Raw genomic sequence first — 22,117 nt, 5'->3', positions numbered from 1 at the left:
CCATATAACACACTACCGGAAAGGGAGAACCCCAAAAAGCATTATATTAACTTTCCCAATGTGGTGAGATGGTCCTATTTGTCGAGCAAAAGGCACAACTCCCTCATTATTAATGCAGCCTGATGATCTCTGGAGCTGTAATACTGTTATTTATCAAACAACCTGCAGTTAGTTCATTTTTTCCTCCCTCAGTTTTCCTCCTCGGGTGATTTTTGCCTCCCTGGCTGTGCTGGAAGTTAAGACTCATTTCTCATTACATTGAGTTCGGCTCCACTTGGGCGACAGGGTTTAGATGTGCAGCACTAAGTCACAGTGGAGCCCCCTGCAAGTTCAGCCAGCCGCACCGACCATTGATTATGTCTCCCGAGTGTCTAGGAACCAGCCTTCATTTGAACATTTCAGGCAGTTCTTTTCTCAGTCGGGGGAAAAAAGACTGTCCTCGTTTGTCTGCCATTTCTGTCTAGACACCAAAGCATTGTCACATCTGCAGTCTACCTTCCTCTGTTTTGTTAAGACTGACTCACACTTATTCCTTATTCATGATCATGCAACTTGTAGGCTTCTATCAGGGGCGGAAAACTTGTCTGTTCCCGGGACAAGAAGGGCCCTAATTGGACATGTTGCTGTTGGTAACATAATGAGGGAGGAGGAGTCTGGAAGAGGCCGGTGAATTATGAGTGTGACGCTGATGGGAGGTGAAACTTTATCTGTTCCCATTAACCAGCCAGGGTGACGCTCTGTGGCAGTAGAAGGGTGTTGATAGTTGAGCTGTGTGTGTGTGTGTGTGTGTGTGTGTGTGTGTGTGTGTGTGTGTGTGTGTGTGTGTGTGTGTGTGTGTGTGTGTGTGTGTGTGTGTGTGTGTGTGTGTGTGTGTGCATATGCAGATCACAGGTGAGAGCTCAGAGAGTGCACACGCACCCCTGCTCTCCCCTCGGACACACAGTTCAATGGGTTTCCCCTCACGGTGGATTGATAGCCGTGGCGGGTGCAGAGAGACTGGACAGATTGCCGTGCTAACCGTGACTGTCAGATCAGCCAATACGGCAAGTTTATCAGCTGGAGATTGACTCTGGACGGGGGGGGCCACAGTGGAGTCCACAGTGGAGTCCAGCCTCCACTAAAAAGGCCCAGAGGCACAGCTTAATGGATGTGACGTCAATACGGAGAGGGAGGAGGAGGGCCATTAAAAGGAGCATCAAGGCTATAAAAGTGCCCACTAGTGTGCGTGCGTGTGGGTGTATACGGGCAGATAAATGCTCTAAATGCAAAACCAGGGAGTTTTGCATTTGCAAATGAGATCTGAGTGGATTTTTGAGTTTAAATAAAGTCTCAACAGAGTGAGAGGTGGGAGAGGAAGTACAGTGGGAGCATCAGTATGTGCTGTGTGTGTCTCTGGCAGGTGTCTGTGGGCTGAAAGAGGATCCACACATGAGTATGAATAATAAAACAGACACAGGGTGCCTCTCTCGCACATGCATAAATGCAATCGCACACCATTGCACATGCTCACACATTTTTCCACTGTGCAGCTGGAGGAACAATGCTTTAAGAAAGGGGTCTGCACGGAGTCCTCCGAGGGAACGGCAGAGTGGTAATGAGGGTTGATGGATGGTACTGATGTGGAGGTAGAGAACGCTGTGGGTACGAGTGTGTGTTGTTGACAAGGAGGCCGTGCTATGTGTGTTTCGTGTAGGAGTGTTGTGGGGGGGCTACTCTTTGGAAGCAGAGCGCGCTAATGAATCCAACTTACCCAACATCCCCAGCTGCCTAGCGACCTCGCCTCTCAATCACTCTCAATGGGCACCTCTTATTTATAGAGCCATTATTTTTAGCCCTCTATAATTTCAGCCCTCCACCTCTTGAAGAATTGAAGAAAGTGACAGGCTGCAAAGATTTTAGAAATGCATGGATTAAAGGGTCTTTCTCCTCATTGTTTTAGTCTTAATTATTGCCGCGGGTTGTCGCTGAGACCAGGGTGTGTAGTACATTTAGCCAGGGGCAGAAAATTAAGTTTAGCTCTTCTATTTAAAGCGTGCTTTTTGCAAGGTTTTCCATTTCCTGTAGTGTGTTATAAAGGTTTATGAGCATTAAAGCATGGAAACATGTCACAGTAGTGGCACAAAATACAAATATGCACCTGGAAATCTGCATAATGAGCCCCTTTTAAACACATAAGTGACATCACCTCAAATGTTGGTAAATGTTAACCTCAGTGTGTCTTTAGACGTTGGTCCATCTTTTGACAAGACATCCTTGTGAGCCATTGATGATTCCTCATGAATGCTGATCTGCCCTGAATGTTAACCTCACCACAATGTTTGAAACCTGTCCATTTCTCTTTGATCGGAGCCGTGAAATCTAAACTCCCAGAGGTGTTTCTTGTTTGCTTGTTCTGGCAGCAGAAAATCATTGGCCAGGGAAAGAACAACAGCGTCGGCTCCCAATACACAGATGAGAAAAGAGAGGCAGGTTTATTGGTTCAGCTCATGGAGAAAGGAGAGGAAGAAAAATGGATGTAGACTTACTCACTATGAAACAATCAAGTGCAACCAGAGGGTGAGTGCCGCATGATGGTCATTTATTCACTCTCCAAAGCCTCCGAGCTTTGGCACTATACAAATCAAGTCCATGAAATCAAATCTTCATTGAAGGCAACTGTGAAAAATACTGTTATGTAACTAGTACTTAGTAAGGGGTCAGACTTCCCTTTCAGAAATGCATGCATACACGCTCAACATCTGTGTGTACGGCCGGCTTTATAACCCTTGTGGTTTGGCCTGCAGACCCCAAGCCTGCAGGCATGAAAGCAGAACTGACTTGGCCTGGACTTGAGCCGGCCATCTGGTCCTGTAGATGTGGTCAGTCTGAATTAGGCCCTTCTGTCTGTCTAGCGCACACATACACAATCTCTTCCTCTCTCTAACTGGCTTTCTCATGTACTGTATTTCATCAAGCCTCTTACGCGCACTTGCACAGCGCATCTGGCCGTCCAGTCTGCTGCTTCTCATGGCCATGTGTCTGGGCTTCTGTTCTGAGGGTCTGTGGTTGCAGGGAAAGTGTGTGTGGGGGGGGGGGGAGCTCATATCGATTCCTACCCGCCAGCAACGTGCCAAGAAGCTGCTTTCATAATCCTTCCTCTTAAATAATTCAGCACTCTCCCTCAAAATTTCATCAGCACCTACATATAGGGACCAATATCTCCTAAAGCAGCAGCGGTGTGAGGAGGGTGTTCCTCAGATGAAGGAATAAGACAAATTATTACAGACCTGTTGCAACACACACGTGATGATATACAGACATGACAGTGCTCCATGCCTGGGGGGGATTTGTCTGGACTAATGCTCATAGGTGGCTGCTATAGCTGCAGACACAAAGACATCCTTAAATGTGCTTTTTTTTTAAGGTAAACAGTGGGATTTTTAATAAATGTTCTTAAGCCTGAGCTATGAATACAAAATCAGGCCATCTTTCCTGTAAAATGACATGGAAATCCCTCCAGTTCTGAAGCAAGAAGCAATACTCCATTAGCCAAATGGCATATATAACACACAAACAACTATTTTGTTATTGCAATTTCCTCTGCAAGTCCTTCCTTTGATATTACCCTGATATACTGTATTTACCAGCTGCCAGCAGACATTGCACTTGATTTTCTACAATAAAGTCCGTCCAAAACTGACAGGACCAGACGTGCCTCAGCTTGCCAGCAATGAAAGAGTGTCACCAGTGTTATCAAAAGGAGGCATTTGATCTAATATCACTAAGACAGCTTTGGCAAGATAAAGAAGAGGACAGAAGGAGGAATAAAACCATATAAAGGATTTGTTCTGCTCGACAATTGCAAACGATTTGGCAGCTAAAATAGACCCGCAGGCAAATGGCATCGTACCAGCACTGTTATTGAAAGCTTTATTTAAAAAAAAAAGAAATTCTAAGATAGATTTGCTTATTCCCTTATTGTACATCTTGTTGCATTGTGTCTCTATTGCAATGGCTTGAACAGCTGTTGGACTCTGCATGGCCTGGCTGTATTTACATGTTACTAGTGAAAGATTTACTAGCCATTGGAAGCTTAATATTTTTCCCTAGCAGTATATTTGTCAAACGTAATGTTATTATTCCTTAAAGGGCAGTAAATCTGCACCACAAACATCAGTGACTGGTGGTTGTAACTCTTTTCCTGCAGAAGTAATAACTCACTTTATCATGTGAGAAATCAGGGAAACAAAGTAGGGGTCATATGACTGTATAAGAAAAGCATCTTTCACATATTTTAGTGTCCAACCGTAAAAATACTGTATTTAAATAAGTGATTTGTACCTCAAGTGAGTTGATTTGTAATTCAAATCATCCTGTAACTCCACACACATTTTCCTACAGTTTTTAAAAGCGTAAACCCACCAGCAGTTTGTGTATTGATACTGGTTTGATGTGTTATCTGGCTGTTATACTCTGGGGAAGTGACTGTTATCCGTGCCCTGCTCCATATCCCGCTACTCCAGCAGGCTAAATTTAGTCCATTTCCTTGTGTCATGCTGAGACATCCAGGTGAACGTTGTGAGAAGGGGAAATGAATTCTGTGTGATGGAAATATCAGTGGCTCCCGCAGCCTCCTCTGCTCCCCTCTGTCCCTCACTACCCACAGGGATGCAGCTAGCTGAAATGCTAAAAGACTCCCCACCTGCTAAACTGACACGGTTTGAAACTCTGATCGCTGTCAGCTCCCATGGTGGATGTCTTTCTGTTCAGCAGCTGAGACAGTGGAAAAATGAAAGAGGTTAAAACTAAGACAGAGACATGTAAGAGTATTAATGCAGAGTCACATGAGCGGAGCCTGTTAGCTTAGCCTAGCAAACACGGAGTGAAACAGCTAGCCTGTTAGTTTTACTAAGACATTTTTGTACCTTTTTAATGGGACAGGCTTACTCTTAGGGCCTTTCGGTCAGTCAATTAGCATTGATCATAACAAAGACCTTGATGGCTTAACTTGATTCAATTCAGAGCCTTTACACTGCTGTATTATCACTTTTACCTAACTGTATGAGAAAACATTTAAATTATTGCCTCAACATGTTGAGTTTTATCTGAGTATTTCGCCTCAAGTTTTGACTAGCGGAATTTCCAAGTTGGCATGAGATAATATGCAGAATTTTTCCAGGCTATTATCATCCTGTTGCTCATATTGAACAACAGTCGTGATATTTCCCCGGGCGCTGCACGATAGCTGCCCACTGCTCCTAGTACTAGGATGGGTTAAATGCAGAGGACTAATTTCACTGTGTGTGCTCTGCTGTGTGCATGCATGTGACAAATAAAGAGGGTTTCATCCTCCGGTTCTATCTATCTATTCTATTTGGACATCTGTTAAGTGGGTGATCATTCATCAGTGTGCAATAATGATGGCAGAAAATGCTTAAAGTTGTGTGTGGTGGGATGAGATATATAAGACATTATCTCTTACACAATGAACCGTGCTCTAATTGCTTTCCACAGCTACATGCACAGATGGATGCTTGACTAATATCCCTGATACAAATAGACACACTCCACTCTGCCAATTTTTATTTTCATACCAGCTCAAGTGATGTGAGATTTAGGTTAAAGCTGCAAAAGGAGTGGGACTTTCACTCCAGGTTTCAGTAGATTGACCTCAATACTGCAGTCAGACGCTGGGAGATGTATGGATTGTTCTTCTAACACTGCAGTAATAAAGATGGAAGCTTAGGTTGAATTGTTCCTTGTTTTATCTCCTCATCACTGCAGAGGCGTCACAGATGTATGCTAATGCAGTCTGTAACATGACCAAAAATGTATATCTATTATTAATAAGGAGTGGCAACTATATATAGTGCTGTACATGAGTTTGTACTTCCTATAATTGTACATTTTTAGAGATGTGACTGCAGTGAGATTTTAGGATAACAAGTATTAAAGCTATTCTGTTCTGTTTGAAATGCTTGACAGTAGTTGTGGAGGCAGCTGTGTGTGTGTGTGTGTGTGTGTGTGTGTGTGTGTGTGTGTGTGTGTGTGTGTGTGTGTGTGTGTGTGTGTGTGTGTGTGTGTGTGTGTGTGTGTGTGTGTGAGTGTGTGTGTGAGAGAGTGTGAGAGTGCCGTTTGCTCCACTTTCTCACGACATCCCCAGTGCAAGTTCAGGATATTGTTTTGGGTGAGCAGGCTGTGGTTTGTTACTAGAGTACTTACCACAAAGTGAGTGTTATCGTAGCGTCAGAACCTCCCATCCCAGTTAAAATGACAACTCTTTTATTACATAACTCTAGAAATCTTGTGTAGCAGGAGTATTTCTGCAGTTATGATTAAAGCAATTAACAAACTAAATGCTGAATTTCATTATAAGGCAAACTACTAGACTATAAAAGCTTGCAGATTTTTCCTTTAAAGTCGTCCATCTCAGCCGTTTGGACGAGCGCCATGTCTTTAGGCTAATGCACAGAAGTCCTTCCACTGCTGTTTTTTTCCTTATCACTCATTCCTATCACTTCAGTCAATACAATGGGATTTTACAGTCAGCGTCTGAGACACTGCAGGCATTGATGTCTGCATTGTTGGGTTTTTCTTTGCCAGGGCAAATTCTGTATAGTCACTGACAGGTTTCTCCATCAAGTTTTTGCAGCTCATGGCAGCAACTATAGTCTGCAGATAATATATTCCTATTGATGAGCTCATAATGCACTTTCATGGCACCTCACAATGCCAGTAACACCGGCTATATTCCCCATCCCTTCCGCTTTATTTGTGTGTGTGCAAAGTGTTCATTCCAAATTCAGAAAGGTGTTTCAGGGAACTGTTGAATATGGAATCTGTGTGAATCCCCAGTGAGAGGAATAACCACAAACAGGAAACTGGAAGGATGACTTACAGCTGCCCAAACTCGCAGTAAAGAGCAAACAGTCCCTGAGAGACTCTGAGTCCCTTTGTCTCCCGCTTCCATCTCTCAGTGCTCCCCCCTCTCTCATCCCCTCTCCCTGTCTCGGATCAGCAAGTAGAGGAAATAGCGCAGCAGAGGGGAGGGGTGCTGTAACTTGATTTACCCTGCCTGCTGAGTTTATGCCACTTGAGCACTTGAACTCATCCAAATGTTTATTAAGTACGGCTGCTAATCACATCCAGAGGAGATTTTCTCCTCCCGGGGAAATGTTTTGCATGCATGTAAACAAACTACCACCTGTAGACTGCCTCCGAGCAGAGATATATTATAGATGAGCCGTATGTGGAAAAGAAGTTGACGTTTTTTCTCTGATGTTGCTGTGTCTTCTCATGTACAGCGAGCCTGCAGCACAGCACCACGCTTTATCGGCCCACTGCTGTGTCTGATAACACAGGCACACATGTATGGGCACACACACACACACACACACACACACACACACACACACACACACACACACACACTGCTTCACTGCTCAAGGCCAACTACTCCTCTTTTCTGTGCAATATTAGCTTGTAAGGAGGAGTTCTGAGCGTTGTGCATCCTAACTGATGTGTTATTTCTGCCTATTTTCATACTTAAACGTGCTGGTAAATATAGATACTTTCCCATATATTTTTTAAAAGCCTCCAAAGCTCACAATGTGTACATATTTATAGCAACGCTCCCCAAAAGCCTGGACGAGTCGTCCGTGAAGGCCCTGTGCAGAGCGCTATGTCATCCTGGAACGTGTCCAGAGATATTTTAGTCACAGCGTGGCTCGGCACAGTGGAGATTGTATCAGCAGATAAAGAGCCCACTCACACAGAAGGAAGCAAAGACTTTTGGTTTTGCAAGCTGCAGATTACTATAGGACAACTCAATGTACAGAATTGCAGTGTGTGTGTGTGTGTGTGTGTGTATCTGCCTTCACTCACTTGCAGATTCATCCCTGTAACTCATGGTCACATAGTTGTTGGATTAGTTCAGGACTTGATTTGTCTTTATTGAGTGTCAGTGTGATGAAGGTAAGGGGAAGGGTCACATCAATCTAAAAATACTCTCTGTGAGCAGGCTGACAGAGAAATATTCTCCCTGCGACGCCAAACACACTCCTCACAAACACCCCTCCACACACACCGCCTTGTTTTCTGTTTGTTCCTCTTATGCATCAGCATTTAGCTTTTGCAGACCATTTACATGCACAAAAATCCATACTTTCCTAATGTAACAGTGAGGGAATACACTTCCTGTTTTTCCACACTCTACTATGTATTTTCTCTCTCTCTCTGGCTATCTTGTCCTGTCTTGTTGTTAATCTCTCACTCCCACAGTCACCATCTCACTATCTGTGCCTCTCACACATCGTCACCAGCAGCCCCGACTCATTCTGTCTCCCTCATGTCAATTCACACTATCTCACACACCATCCTGCTGGAGAAACTGGAAGTCATTCTCCTATTTTATATATATATATATATATGCTATCCTCCACCCATTCCCTCAGTTCCTCTTTCTGTCTTGTCCCCTCACACCTTATCCACCCTTTCCTTGTCCTATCAGCTCAGTTCAGTGACAGAGCCTGTCGCCATGCAATGCTTCCCACCGGCTGAAGGCGATGCGTCATGTGCAGTGCAGCCTGTTCGAGCCTGTCGCAGCCTGCCCCATCCAGGAGGATTTCCAACAACAACTTCCCCAGACCCAGAACAACCCTACACATATCATGCATCTCCTTCATGCCTGTGCAAATTCAGCACCGTTCAATTCCTCTTTCTTCTGTTTTGACAAGGAGATTAGATAAAGAAAGTGGTGGGTAGAGAAAAGCAGGGAGATGGTGGTAGGAGGGGGAGACAAAGAAACTGAATTAGGAGGAGGTAGGAGGTGATGAAGACAGGATGAGTGATCTAACAGAGAGAAATGGGTGTTGAGGAGCTGACAGAAAAGAATTGGATAAACAAGAACAAAAACAAGAGAAGCGAAGAGACTAAGATGGATGGGGTTAGGATGAAGATTGGTGTGGAGAGGAAGCCAAAAGAAAAATAGAGCTGGGTGAAGTAAATAGAGGAAGAGGTGGTGGAAAAAAGGAAAACAGTGACTCAGTGATGGATGGTTTGATGGAATAGACCACGGCCAGGATCAAAATATAAATTAGCAAGTACAATGATGTAGTTTTAAGGGAGTTATTTAAGAAAACACAGTAAGATAAACACCAGAGATGGATTGTGGAAGACAGAAGTTGCTGCTCTGATGAGAATCTCCTCTTGTGTTATTGCAGTAGCCTCTCAGTGAAAGCCTTTGGCGTCAGCACATTCACACTGTATTAAAACACACACACACACACACACACACACACACACACGCACTCTGCACAGTGATCAAAATGTCCTGTGCCTTGCATCAGAAATGTTCGCTGATTAAATTTTGCTGACCTGCAATCAGAATGTCTTTATTGTCATCAAACTCAGGCAAAACAACATTTTGCACAAAGCTATGTTCATATATTAATAAACAGATGCAACAAAAAATAAGAATAAAGGGAAGCCACAGCTCTAGAAAAGGAGCTGTCCTTCTGCATGTACCTGCCTCTGAATTGGTCCCACAGAGGAAATGTACCAAACTAGGAAGGCCCACCTTTTTATTTCCGAAAAGACATGAAAAGGTGCTGCAACGTGATGCTCTGAGCACGAGTAGATTTAGGGAATGCATGCTCACAATGAGTGTTTCCAGATGAAGCATCTCTCCTGGCCGGTGCCTCTCCTCTCCTACTCCCTGCCCTGTTGTTCAATAAGCCTCTGGTGCACATTGACAGGGTAATCATTGCAGACACATTGACAATTAATTTCAAATATAATTTCATTGTTGTTTGTCATTTACCCGGCTCATATTTTCCTGGCGTGAAGTGGAAGACGATCTTGATGAATCTGAAAGGTCATATTCAGAGTGATCCAGGTTTCACGCTGTCACATGCAGTCCTTTCTGTGACTTTTAGACTGGTAGAGCTTCACATGAACGATGTATCTCTGTATTTTGGTACTTTATTGTGGTGATGCAGGGTTTGATTGTGTTTGTTTTATTGTCTGCAGAGTGGGGGTGGATGCAGATGGAGATGAAACCCCTGAGGACCTTTCTTTTGAGGTAAAAACACCTTAATATCACTATTTAATATTCACCTTTTCTGCTTTTGGGGGATTTTCCCTTTCCTGTAGTGTGTTATATAGGTTGTTGTGCATATGTGTGTGTGCTCCAAACCAAACACAGTATTCCTAATTGTTTCTCCAGAGTTTAAATGATTTATTCAGGTGTTCAGGTGATCATTTTTTACATGAATAGCCAGTAAACATTCCAAATGAGGAGCTAATATGCAGAGAAAAAGGATATTTGTGATAATATCTTGATCATAGACAGCCAAAACAACATAGTTAAAAAGACACACCTTTTTATTGCTTTCCAGATGACTGCGCCAGCAGCTCTATTATTTAGACTATTTAAAATAGATCCTACTGTCTCTTTATGCTAAGTCACCAACATAACAGCTCCCTCTTGGAAAGAAACTGCGTGAGAGAGGAGCGTTTACATTCAAAGATGGTAAAAACTAATTTGGTTAAGAGCTATTTTTAATTTCCACTCCAGTGCTGCCGGGCTGAGCTGCGTCACAACCTTTACATCTCCAACTACTGGTGGTTTTCTTGCACATACTGTACACAACATTATGCAGCATTTTACACACACACTACAACACAAGGATTTAGAGTATATCCTGCCATGCTCCTGCACTGACACTACCCTTTAATCACGGCTCTGTTGTTTGTTGTAACACTGCATGACATCAAAGCGGAGAACAGGTTCAAGAGGAGGGGGTGCACTTCTTGCTTCCTGATAAATGACAGGCTGCGGCACACAGGTACTTCCGAGGGTGTCTTTATTCTGCATGCATGCCCTCCCTCCCTCTCTTCTTCTGATTTGACCTGACTCTTACCTGCACTGGAGGAGTCTCAGTGGAGGGGCGAGGTCGTGCCTCTTTCTCATGGAAATGGTTTGATGTAACCTTGCCCGGAGTGAGAGTCCACACAGGGACTCGTCTCTTACTGTAGCCAGAAGGGATCTTTAAGATTTTCCTATATAAGCAATAGCCCCCGAGGTCCCACGTGTGAAAACTGAGGTCATTGGATATGGCCCCGCTGACCATCCATGGGTGCAGGTTTTCAGCATTTCCATCAGGCAGCGTATACAGCCGCCCCAGAGGGTCTTTATGTGTCAACGGGTAACAGTGGTTCTCTCATGGTCCACAGGCTGCTACAGGGAGGCCAGACACAACACCGGGCCTGTGGCACCGGCTGGACTACAAGTATCCTTTCTTCTCCACAGCACTCTCACATCTGCTCGCACTCACAATGGTTAATGCTCCGGCCTGTGTAGCGGTATTGTACAGTGAGCACAAGGGAAGTAGCAGAGTGCTTCATTTCAGGGGACTGTGGAGCAAGAACAAAGGTGATGTTCATGAACTGCTTCAGGTGGGGGTGAGTCCAGAAACACTTCCATCAGGAGAAACGTGCTGCAGTTTCAGAAACAATGCAAATAAACAAACATCTTCAGCAAACCGGCAGCACATGCAGCATTTAGAAAAACATTTCCCAGCTGGAGATGGAAGGTGTGTCTTCCTTTGCATGTGTTCCTCCGAATGTGTTGGGCTTTTGTAGCGCCTTTGTACCTGTCGTCCACCATAATATTTTGTACAACAGTTTCCCACATTTTACAGGGTAAAGCATGCAGCTTATTTGCCTGTGTGAGCAAGAGAAAACCTCCACCATTACTCCCAAAGTTAACTAGCAAACACTTAACATTTCAGTTTTTTAATCCATGCAAAATCAAGGTGCAGTCCCAGCAAGGTGTGGTATTTGGTATTTGGACAAAGAAATCCCCTTCTTACCAGTCCCTATGCTAAGCTAAGCTAACTAGCTGCAGCTGTACAGACATCCAACTCTCTGCCAAGACAATATTTCCCAAAATGTCAAAGATTTCTCCTTTAATTTGTTGACTACTTGGTGAATTAGATTCCTGTAAGCAGGAAACGTTGTTAAATCATTTGATGGTGAGCAAACAGTCCTGTCCTCTGCAGTAGCATTTTATGAGGACTTCATTAAGTTTAAGCTAATCTAATTCTACCACTTAATGGCCTCATGACCTGTGCCCGGTGAGGAGCTTTGTGGACTCTGTTTCCACTGCAAAACAATGAAATGTGGGTCTTATTATCAGTGCATTGGAGGGAATAACAGTTAAGGGACACTATGCAATCACAGAAACATAAATGACCTTTCATTGTGAATTGGGAAAGCTGCAAGAGGTTTATGGCATCTGTATTCCTTTAGACATATTTAACGAAACTCCCTCAACGTTTTAGCATTTTGGAGGATGAATGAATCTTAATGATGTTGATAGCACACACAAAATGACTGTCACTTTATAAGTATTTTGAGGATGAAGCATTTAGTTTTTAGAGACAACTTTGGCAGCGATTCCAGCCTCAGGTCCTCCCGTCACGTCTAGATTGTATAGAACGCTTTTTTGCATTGTTCTTGGCATGCCCTCTCAAAACCCAGGGGACATAGAGGAATACTATATTATATTGTTGCTTCGCTCTGATATCCAACAAACAAATATTCCCTGAGAAGTGCCTCGTCATTGTTCCTCTGTGTTCTCACAAGTCTCCATGTCCCGGCCGCTGAAAAGCCTCGAAACAACATGATACGGATGTGAAGACAAGTATCCACCTTAGAAAAGAAGAAATCAAGTGTCCCGAACATTGTAATCATCCCTTAATCTGTTACTCCCCAAACCTGCTCAACCCCTCTCCAAACCCCACATTAAATATGACTTAATATCCTCCCTTTATTTTACATTTTAGGCTTTCCTTTTACTCTCTCAGCTTCTGGGAATCAAAGGCTACCTTTTTAAGAAGCGGCTTCAAAATGACACTCTTCTTCTCCTTCTCTTTGCAGAAATATCCCCCTTAATTAAATGCAGTTTAAACTGAAGCTGTTCCTCTGTCAATATTTAATGGAATTTAAAATGATTGCTAAGGGACATAGAATTATTTACAGTCTAGACTGGGTTACATAAAGCAGATTTCTGACCTTTGGAAAATGTCCTTAGTTGCTCTGTAAGAGTTGGAAGAGGGGAGGGATGTATCACCATCATGTCAGTACGAATTAAGCCACAGACAAACACACATATGCTCGATTAAAAGCCCTTATATACGAAGCTATTAACACAGAAAAGCACATGCATAAGCACGGATAAAAGCATTTATGCACAGACAGTATAAAAATCAATGCTATGACCCATACTCCGGATCATGACAGCATGTTTGATTGTCCAGAGCTCTCTTATTCACATTTAATCCCTAAAAACATGCCTGATTTTTCCATAGGAAGCACCAGGGTATCTCTCTATTGTCTTATTGACCAAGCAACCATTGCATCTTCATACCGCCATCCTTTAGCTGGAGTTAAAAGTGGGTAGATTTGACAGAGTGTGTGTGGTGGGTTTGTTCAATCTGCATGTAAATGTGTGTGTGAGAGAGAGAGAGAGAGAGAGAGAGAGAGAGAGAGAGAGAGAGAGAGAGAGAGAGAGAGAGAGAGAGAGAGAGAGAGAGAGAGAGAGAGAGAGAGAGAGAGAGAGAGAGAGAGAGAGAGAGAGAGAGAGAGAGAGAGAGAGAGAGAGAGAGAGAGAGAGAGAGAGAGAGAGAGAGAGAGAGAGAGAGAGAGAGAGAGAGAAGGTGGGATGAAAGCCACAGCCCTGGCCATGGTTTCCTATTGATGGTAAAAAAAAAAGTGCATTATGGAGATGCTTTGATGTGGACCAGGTGAGCGCAGCCCGGATCCCGCTGCCAGGTAATTGAGCTTCAGCCCGGCTCATCCTGCAGGGACGCTGCTGCTTCCTTAACCGTTTCCCTGTCAGCGAGGCTTTAAGGCTCATTAGGACAAACATTTTATTCTTAAGCAGTAATTTTGAAGGACATCAAAGCCCGTTTGATCTCTCCTGCTGCAGGCGCTTTGCAGACCGTGGTTTCAGGGGCTGGCTGTTTTTGTTTTTCCTCTGGCATCCCACTGGCCACCCGTGTTTAAGAGACCCGGGTGGCTGCAAGTGGGCTTTAACTCTGAGGCGTGGAGCTATATTTATAGTATTATATAACATACCACAGTAGAAGTGGGTAAACAATACTATGCATAACAATTAGAGGGATGAGTTGTCTGTGTGAGAGACATATTCATTATGCAGTGTGGTCCCTTTTAGAGGGTTTATATCGCTGTAGCTGGTCCAGAGTGAAGCTAATTTGACTGTAGTTAGTGCACGGACTGTTGGGTATTATTGCATTATGTTTATTATGTTGCGGGTAGAAGAGCCACATGAGAGATTAAACGACTCGTGCATATTGGTATTGATCTAAGATATTATAAGTGGACAGGCCGTCTTTTTTGTGTGGTTTCTTACCTGTCTTTATGTCCTTCCTCTCTGTTTATAGGGCAGTATAAATTGGAAGCACAAAAATAAGTAAGTGAATTATAACTCCTCAAAACTCTACGTAAGTAAATATACGCAGGTACTTTCCTCCGCTGATGAGAGGTCAGGAAAGGGTGACATGTGGAGCATATAGGGAGGGAACGGTGATGGCTGAGGCAGCAGTTGGGCGTGCACACAGCTACTCAGCACCTTTTCTCTCTCACACACACACACACACACACACACCCTGACACCGTTGTGAAGCGGCTCTTGCAGTTATAATTACCATGGCTGTCTCGTGTTATGCCAGCGTGGACAGGGTGCCAACAAGAAGAAGACAACTCACTACTGCAGGTCCACGGGAAGTCATTATCCCTCCTCTTCATCCCTCCTTTTTTTCTGTCCCTGATTTGAGTCATTCGTAAATAAATCCTGTTAGCTCGCCCATAATTCACACCTCTAGCAAGCTGCTGATCAAATGCATATATCATTTTACCTCTGCTCTTTTTTGTGCTTATGCTAGGGGGATTGTGTACCTTTGTGCCACAGTAGTATTCATTATAGACCCCGAGGAACAAAGCCTTTGTGCGGAAAGGATAGCAGTGGTGATTTGGTTTTGGGAGAGCTAAGCACCTGCAGAAAGGCAATCATTTCCACAAGTCTTTATACCAGCTTAGAGCTTAGAGGGCTGTCTTTGGACACAGAATCAAATGCATCACAGGATGAGTGGTGCACACCTGGCCTGTATGTACAATTTGTTATTATCAAGAGATCACCTGAGATCACAGCACCTCCAGGACCTCATCATCACATCTGAGAAGAGCCCTTTCTTCTCCTTCTCTCAACAGTGAATTTCTATCAAGCCCCCTGCAGCTCTCCTCTTGCAGAGCCCTCCCTCCTGTTGTTGCATTTATTACTACCCAGCAAAAAATAACGCCTCACTTTAGCCAGTTCTTTAGACAGCTTCTGTCCGGATTTACCTTTTGAAATCTGTGGCAAACACCAAAAACCATCTCCCAAAGATAATTTGGTTTGAGACATTGTTAAAGGAGCGTGTCATATAGTTTTCAGTGCATGTAAATGGTCTGCAAAGGCTAAAAAAGCAAAGTGACCGACAAGCCAATCAGAGCAGACTGGGCTCTGGTTTCAGAGGGTGAAAAATAAAGACCTTTTTGAACATTAAAGCCTGTATGTCACGGTAGAGCCAAAAAATACTAATATCAATCTGAAAATGTGCATTTTAGGCCCCTTTAACATCATAAGTAACGGAAATACAACTAAGATGTCACACATTGATCTTCTGACCCTTTTCAAACTCTAAACACACAGTTTTCACATAAAATCCACTTTGGTTTACCTAAAAGGACTACTGTTGGAACCCTTTTGCCTCAGGGCAGTTTTGGAAACAATTTCCCCCTCTCCGGTTCTCTGCCATTGACTCTAACACTCCTTTGCCAACAAGCCTTAACAAGGTCACAGAATTTTAACACCCTTGCTGACACACTGCGGCCCCCCCCTCAGCGACACACTGCCCCGGTGCTGTGGGCTTTTTGCCAGACTCCTCAGCAGCCGCCGTGTCCAGGAGGTAAGACATTCCTTCAAACATTCTTCAAATACCCTCCAGAGAACAAATTAAATGCATGATGTTCTACTTACCATGCAGGACGAGGAGCAGGTGTGTGAGGTGGGCGACTCCACGTTCGATTTGGAGAAAACAGAGGAGCGGAGTGGATCTCCGGGAGGTGATTCTGGATCAGCGCACCAGGAAGACCTTCTGGAGGGAGATCTGGGCCTCGGCACGGATCCTCCTGCTCTCACCAGGGAGCCCTGAAGCTGCAGGGTTCACCTCCGATCCTCTTTGCCTGGAGGAAACGTCCCTGAGAGGGGGGTCATCGACCTGAGAGGAGCCGACCGGGAGTCAGCGGCACAGTAGCCTCACAAAAAAAAAGGTCACGCACTCCTCTTGTTCTGACACGCATGCAAAGACACACTCGGGGGAAAATGACTTTCTCTTTCTGCTGCTGACCTGGCTCCAGTTAAGGCATTTAATAGCTGATGCATCCTGCTTTTAAGTGCGTTCAGTGTACTTTGCACACTTAATCACACTTTAATTTCCAGTACAGCAGTGTCATGCTTTTCACTAAGATTAGCTCTTTGATTCCGGCTTTCTTTTAAGGACAACGGCTTATGAATATCAGCTGTGATTGAAGCACTGTATTTCCCTTTATCAGCGTAAAGTATTACTCTTTTATTGCACTGTTTTCCTTTACAGTCCTTATAACTGATTCAGTGAAAGTGAATTTATCACCCCCTCCTCCCCTTGCTTATCATGCTGCAGCGGGCTAGACGACTTCCAGAGAGACAGTACCATGTGAGGGGTTTTTCTCTGACTTCTTTTGCTGCTCTCTCAATGGATCATTATACATTTCTGGAACTACCATCCCCCCCACACACACAAATCAAATCTGTGAAGGTTAGGCTGTGTGAATATGTCTCGTATTAATAATAACGCCATTGTCCTTGAACTTAAGTGGGGCCTGTTCATGTGATGATGTGAATGCATGGCTGATCGCAGGAATGCTGCTCTGTTTCAGTCCTCAGAAAATACAATGCATCCGCCTGCGTTTGCACTCATTGAGTCGTGAGCTAAAGAGAGTTCATTATAACGGCATCAGCCTTCAGAAAGGAGCTTTTCCTTCCTAATTTTGCTGTGAATTGGAACTATTACCTGTCCAATAGATCATCCCGACGTTAACGCATTCTGGCGGTGATTAACTAAATATCAAAACATACAAATCCGTCATTTTAAAAACCAAATGCAGAGTTTTCTGTTGTTCTTAAAGTCACACCCACCAGCTACAACAGCCGTCTGCCTGCAAGAGGGAGAAACGAGGGCTTGCAATAGTTCTGAGCTTTTCATATATCATGTTTGGGCACTTTGTGAGTGTTACAAACCAAATGATACTGAGCTGTTTCACTGAAGCGAGATCAAATTGAAATCTGGATGGAGTAGGTGGTGGAAATTCAGTGCTCCCTTATACTTTTACCTTTGTTTTCATGTCATTTGATATAAGTGTGTTCCTCTTTCTGAGCCTATTTGTCACATCATCTGCCAAATAATGAAGACAGTATTTCGAATTATTAGGAAACACATGTTGTGACATGTACTTAAATGAACCTGGGGCGATTTGGACCACTAGTCACATCAAAGAAGAAGGATATCGTTCCCACAGACGCCTAATCATGCATTTCTACTGAACTGAAAGCAGCTGTAAATCACCAAGAAAAGCATCAATACATCAGCTAATGCAGGGCACAAGAAGAGTAGCACTTACTTAAACCATGCATGTTTTAACCGAGTAAAAAATGAATGAAATAAGTCACTTAGACCTCCAGAATACACACATTTCAGTGGGTTGAGTGGTAGAACATGTGTTTACAGTAAAACTCCACAGGGTGCCTTCAAGTTATGCAGCTAATAGCAACATGTGTGACATAACTCCTGCACAATGGTTCTCAAATGGTGAGGGGAGGCATGCCTGGAACAATCAATGTGCATTTTGGGGGGTTTTCGCTTTCCTTTAGTGAGTAATATAGGTTTTTGTGCATGTAAATAAGAAAAATAAAGAGCTTTTTGAGCATTAAATCGTGTAAAAGTGTCACAATAGATGCATTAAATACAACTCTGAACCTAAATAGGGCCCGTTCACGCACCGTACTTTGAGAACCACTGTTTCCTGTATGTCTTGTACAATGATGTGTGGGTTTGTTCAACACAAAAAGGTAAAAAACCGTCTCGTTAACTGTGAACTTTACTCAATGCAATACTCCCAGACCATGTGTGTTTTGTTTTTTTATAAGAGCAAGCAATTGTAAACATTTGAAATGGTAGAACAGACTGCTCACACTGACACACAGAGAGCTCCAGAGCCATGACACAGTGGTGTATGATATCATCCTCTGAGGATTCAGAGACAGAAATCAAAACAGAGTCTGGACACCACACCTCTACCTATGGCACATCAACAAACCCATTGATTGTCTCTGACTCAAACCAGAACGAACATCAGCTTTTTTTTTTTACTCAGTTGATCTTTGTTTGTTTTTTGTTCTTCTTTCATCAACTATGTTCACTTTTACAGAGAGTATGGAGACTGAAAAACTGCTTTTTTTGTAAGGTTTGGAACATTCAAAAATAACCCCCACTTCGAAATGTCATCATAACGAGATACATGAAGTATACAGCGGCTGTTTTTGTCAACTTTCACTACTTAAATCCTCGCTCAAAAGGCCTGGCATTGTCAAACACACATCCAATATTCCAGTATAAAAGAAAGTGGTCCCTTCAAACACCACTGATGATACATTCCCAGTGAGGCCAGTGCTCCGACAGTGGTTCAAAGTAAAGCTTTTTTAATTCCACGATAAGAAGAAGACACTCGATGCAACATTAAATTAAAAGGTCTTTGGTGGCGTCTTCACAGTTTGGAGTATGTCAGTAGGGGCTTGCTCAAGTCCTTGGCCTCCCCGGCTGTTCTGACTCGCTCGTAGCCCAGCACAGACATGGCGTGGTGGCAGTAGTCCTCCACTTGTTTGATCTGCTGAATGCTCAGCACTGTTCTCCACGCACTGGCAGCCTGTGTGGCGTTCCTGGACGAGACGATGAACGGCTTGGAGGAGGAGCTGGAGCCGCTGGTCATGTTCAGCGCAAACGTCTCGATGTCGTGGTTGCTGGTGAGGTTGGCGAAGCGGTAGATGTTCCTCAGGGTCTTCACGGGGTTCTCCACCAGGTCCTCGTACCTCACCGCCATGTACTTCCCCTTGAGCCAGCTGGGCGGGTTTAAGGCAGTCCTCAAAGTCCTGGAGGTGCGGTCGCAGATCACCTCCATGGCTCCGATGGAGTGGTAGTCTGCGCCGTCCTTCTTGTTGGCTTTGTGACCGGGGTCCACGAAAGGGATCCGGCGGAGTTTAGGGTCCCGGCTGCGTACCACCTGTAAATTCTCCCTTATCAGGCCGTGTCTGGATTTGATCCTGGAGTTAGCCACCGCCCGGGGGTCTCTGACCAGGTGAATCACCTTCAAATCCAACGAGGGATCCTCCATGAGGGGGGCCAGCACGTTAACGTCCAAAATGCGAACCCCTTTAATGACTATGGTGCTATATTTGAGGCACTCCTCCTCCAACAGTCTAAGGCTTTGAGGGGGGCACTTTTTACACACCTTATCGTCCACCATCCCCACCACCTCCTTCCTGTAGGCCGAGCAGAGGGGGTAGGAGCACACCACTTTATTGAGGGTGGCCCCAAACAGTCCCAGGGAGGTGAAGTTCTTGCCCCCGGGGCTGTTGTAAAGTTGGAACACAGACAGATCGCAGCGGTACAGCGAGCTCAGCATGTCCCTGGCTGCTCCCTGCAAAGACACCGCGTCGCCCGGGTACAGCTTCTGCCAGATGTGCCACATGGGCTCGTACAAGAAGAACACTTCTGGGTTTTGGTTAAAAAGCTCCCCGAAAAAGGAGGACCCCGACCTCCAGGTGGTCAGCACGTAGATGAGCTGCCTCTTTTTGGCCAGAGAGGGCCTGTACAGGAAGCGAATGTCAGATCTGCCCTGATAAGTGGTGCTCCTCATCTGATGGTTGCACTGCTGAGGCTCTTTAGTCCATTTATAATTAGCCAAGTTAAGCATAGTGAGGACCAGCAGTAAGAAGTAGGCCATGAATAAAACAATCCTCTTCCTGCGGAGGACTTTCATCACGATCCCAGGCTGTGCTATTATCTTGGTATGATTCCTGTAGGTTTTAAGCTTCCTACCAAAGCCAGCATCCTTCTCCCAAGGCGCTGTCAACTTCAGTGGTGGATGGTATTGTTTGCCTCTCATCTGTTCCCTTTGGAGAGTGGCTCTCACCACTGGACAAAGCTGCTCACATTGAACGTGTAGCAACACGCTCTGCGGGATGCACACAGCTTATACTGGGGGGATTGATACCCAGATGAGTAGCAGCTCATTAGGTATTATACTCACCAGCCAATTCAAAATCCACAACCCGAGATCCTGTTTTCACTGCAGTGCGCAATGCTCTTCATGGGAACGGACGAGAGGAGCGTTTTTTGTCCACAGAGAGAGGAGCGCGGATCAAAACAGAAAGGAAGGAGCCTTCATCATCACAACATGGTAACAGACGCCCTGTTTGTGCATGTTCAACGGAGGCATCCCTGCGCACTTCTCATCCGATGCATCCTCGTACAGGCAGCCTGCGAAGATCCAGGCATCGCAGACAATAAGACGTCACGATTTGGCGCGCCCTGCTTTCTCTCGAATCACTCCGCATCTGGGAAAACAGAGCAATGCACGGCCGGTATCTCCACGGTTTAGTGAAAGGGTAACCCCCTCCCTTCGCTTCTTCCTGCTTCCCCTTGCTCGTCCAACTAATACAAACTGGACCGATTCAATCAGAATACATGGACGAAGCCCCGCCCACCGAGGGACTGGATTGGTCTGCGTCGTGCGTCAGCGAGCCTCGACATTGGCTCCGCTGCACGTCTGTCACTCCGCAGGGCTCCACTCTGGCTCCCACAGATCGCAGCAGTGGTAGACTGTGGGGAGTGATGCTGTTGTTGTGTTTCCGAGAGGCCTTCATCTCCATCTGCATCCTCCCTTATATTGTGCAGACTTTTCCAGATGCAAGGGTCCAGTGTCTCATGCTCACACAGCCCACCTATCCCTGTGGTCTTTTGTTTACAATCATCTTGTTCTATTCTTTTCCTGTCTTTGTTCCAAGAAATCCATGTTTCAATTAAGAAAATGTCCCAGTGCAGCCTCAAGAAGGTACAATAACAAGCAGCTCAATACCCAAAAGGAAAAGTCCTATTTGCCTATTAACTCAGAGGTCCAAGCCCTTTCTGTTCGCCTGGTTTCTTGTGTAACAATGCATGTATAACCTCAACCCTGAGAGGCTTAAACATCTGATATACATCTTTATTTTCAGGACACACTAATCATATGTAGGCTTCAAGGATGCTACTTTAATTAAAAGTATAGCATACACTCATGATCTGTAAAATCTGTTCCATTACTGTGTTTCTCTCCGTGTATTCAGACAGTCGGGATGAGAGTGGCACCCCTCTCAAGTGGAATCAGCTCGGATGTGCCATCTGACAGCCGTTCCCCAGAAGCTGACAGGACGCTGTAAGGCCGTGTGTTTGAACAGAGCGGACCGCATGCTCTGCAGATTGGATAATCATCCTTCCTAAGAGGCCTGGGATCTTTGACCCTTTGACCCTGTGAAGAGAAATCAATAGGAGTGTGTTATCCAAAATGAGATTTTGCATTTCCTTTTCATGTTGTGTCTTATTTTACACATCTTGCAACCCTTCTTTTGCTGTTTCGCAATAATAGGTCTGTTTACAAAATGTCAACAGTACGCCCTCCCTGTTCCTCTAACATCTGCTGCAGATCATGTACAGCTGTGTGTGTAAGTTCCTTTAAAACAAGTTAATATTTACGTTGGATTATTTCACTGTATGCATGGAATGATTGCTCTTAATGCTCTGTGTGGTGATCTCCCCCCATGTTCTCCTGTTGTATTCATCCAATGCATAGCAGGCTATCAATCCTTTGTGCACACTGCCCTCTGCTGGAGAGTCGTGTTTCCAAACGAGACAAAGAAGCAGACTGAAAACAGGCCTAACAAATA

The 22,117-nt window shown here is 44.6% G+C and overlaps 2 protein-coding genes across 2 annotated transcripts in view; one reads left to right on the top strand and one right to left on the bottom strand.

Annotated features, from left to right (window-relative positions):
• Positions 1-18,265, top strand: part of LOC134858081 (sodium/hydrogen exchanger 9-like) — a 48,290-nt gene extending 30,025 nt beyond the window's left edge. The window contains exons 13-16 of the mRNA XM_063873953.1: positions 10,009-10,060; positions 11,215-11,270; positions 15,905-16,010; positions 16,089-18,265. Coding sequence (XP_063730023.1) covers positions 10,009-10,060; positions 11,215-11,270; positions 15,905-16,010; positions 16,089-16,256 — 382 coding nt within the window. The 3' untranslated portion in view covers positions 16,257-18,265. The remainder of the gene's footprint in view (positions 1-10,008; positions 10,061-11,214; positions 11,271-15,904; positions 16,011-16,088) is intronic.
• On the bottom strand, positions 18,266-20,861 carry chst2b (carbohydrate (N-acetylglucosamine-6-O) sulfotransferase 2b). Its single transcript, XM_063873949.1, has one exon. It carries the CDS (start codon positions 20,299-20,301, stop codon positions 18,904-18,906), a length of 1,398 nt encoding a protein of 465 aa, XP_063730019.1. The 5' UTR covers positions 20,302-20,861; the 3' UTR covers positions 18,266-18,903.
• Positions 20,862-22,117: the final 1,256 nt, after the last annotated feature.

This window comes from Eleginops maclovinus, chromosome 21, assembly GCF_036324505.1.
Source record: "Eleginops maclovinus isolate JMC-PN-2008 ecotype Puerto Natales chromosome 21, JC_Emac_rtc_rv5, whole genome shotgun sequence".
Taxonomy (NCBI): Eukaryota; Metazoa; Chordata; class Actinopteri; order Perciformes; family Eleginopidae; genus Eleginops; species Eleginops maclovinus.
The sequence above is the reverse complement of the archived record's forward strand: the minus strand, read 5'-3'. Positions and strand labels throughout refer to the sequence as shown.

What these genes read in the sequence shown, in the direction of transcription:
- chst2b (XM_063873949.1), bottom strand. Translation starts at nt 20,301, where the DNA reads ATGAGAGGCAAACAATACCATCCACCACTGAAGTTGACAGCGCCTTGG.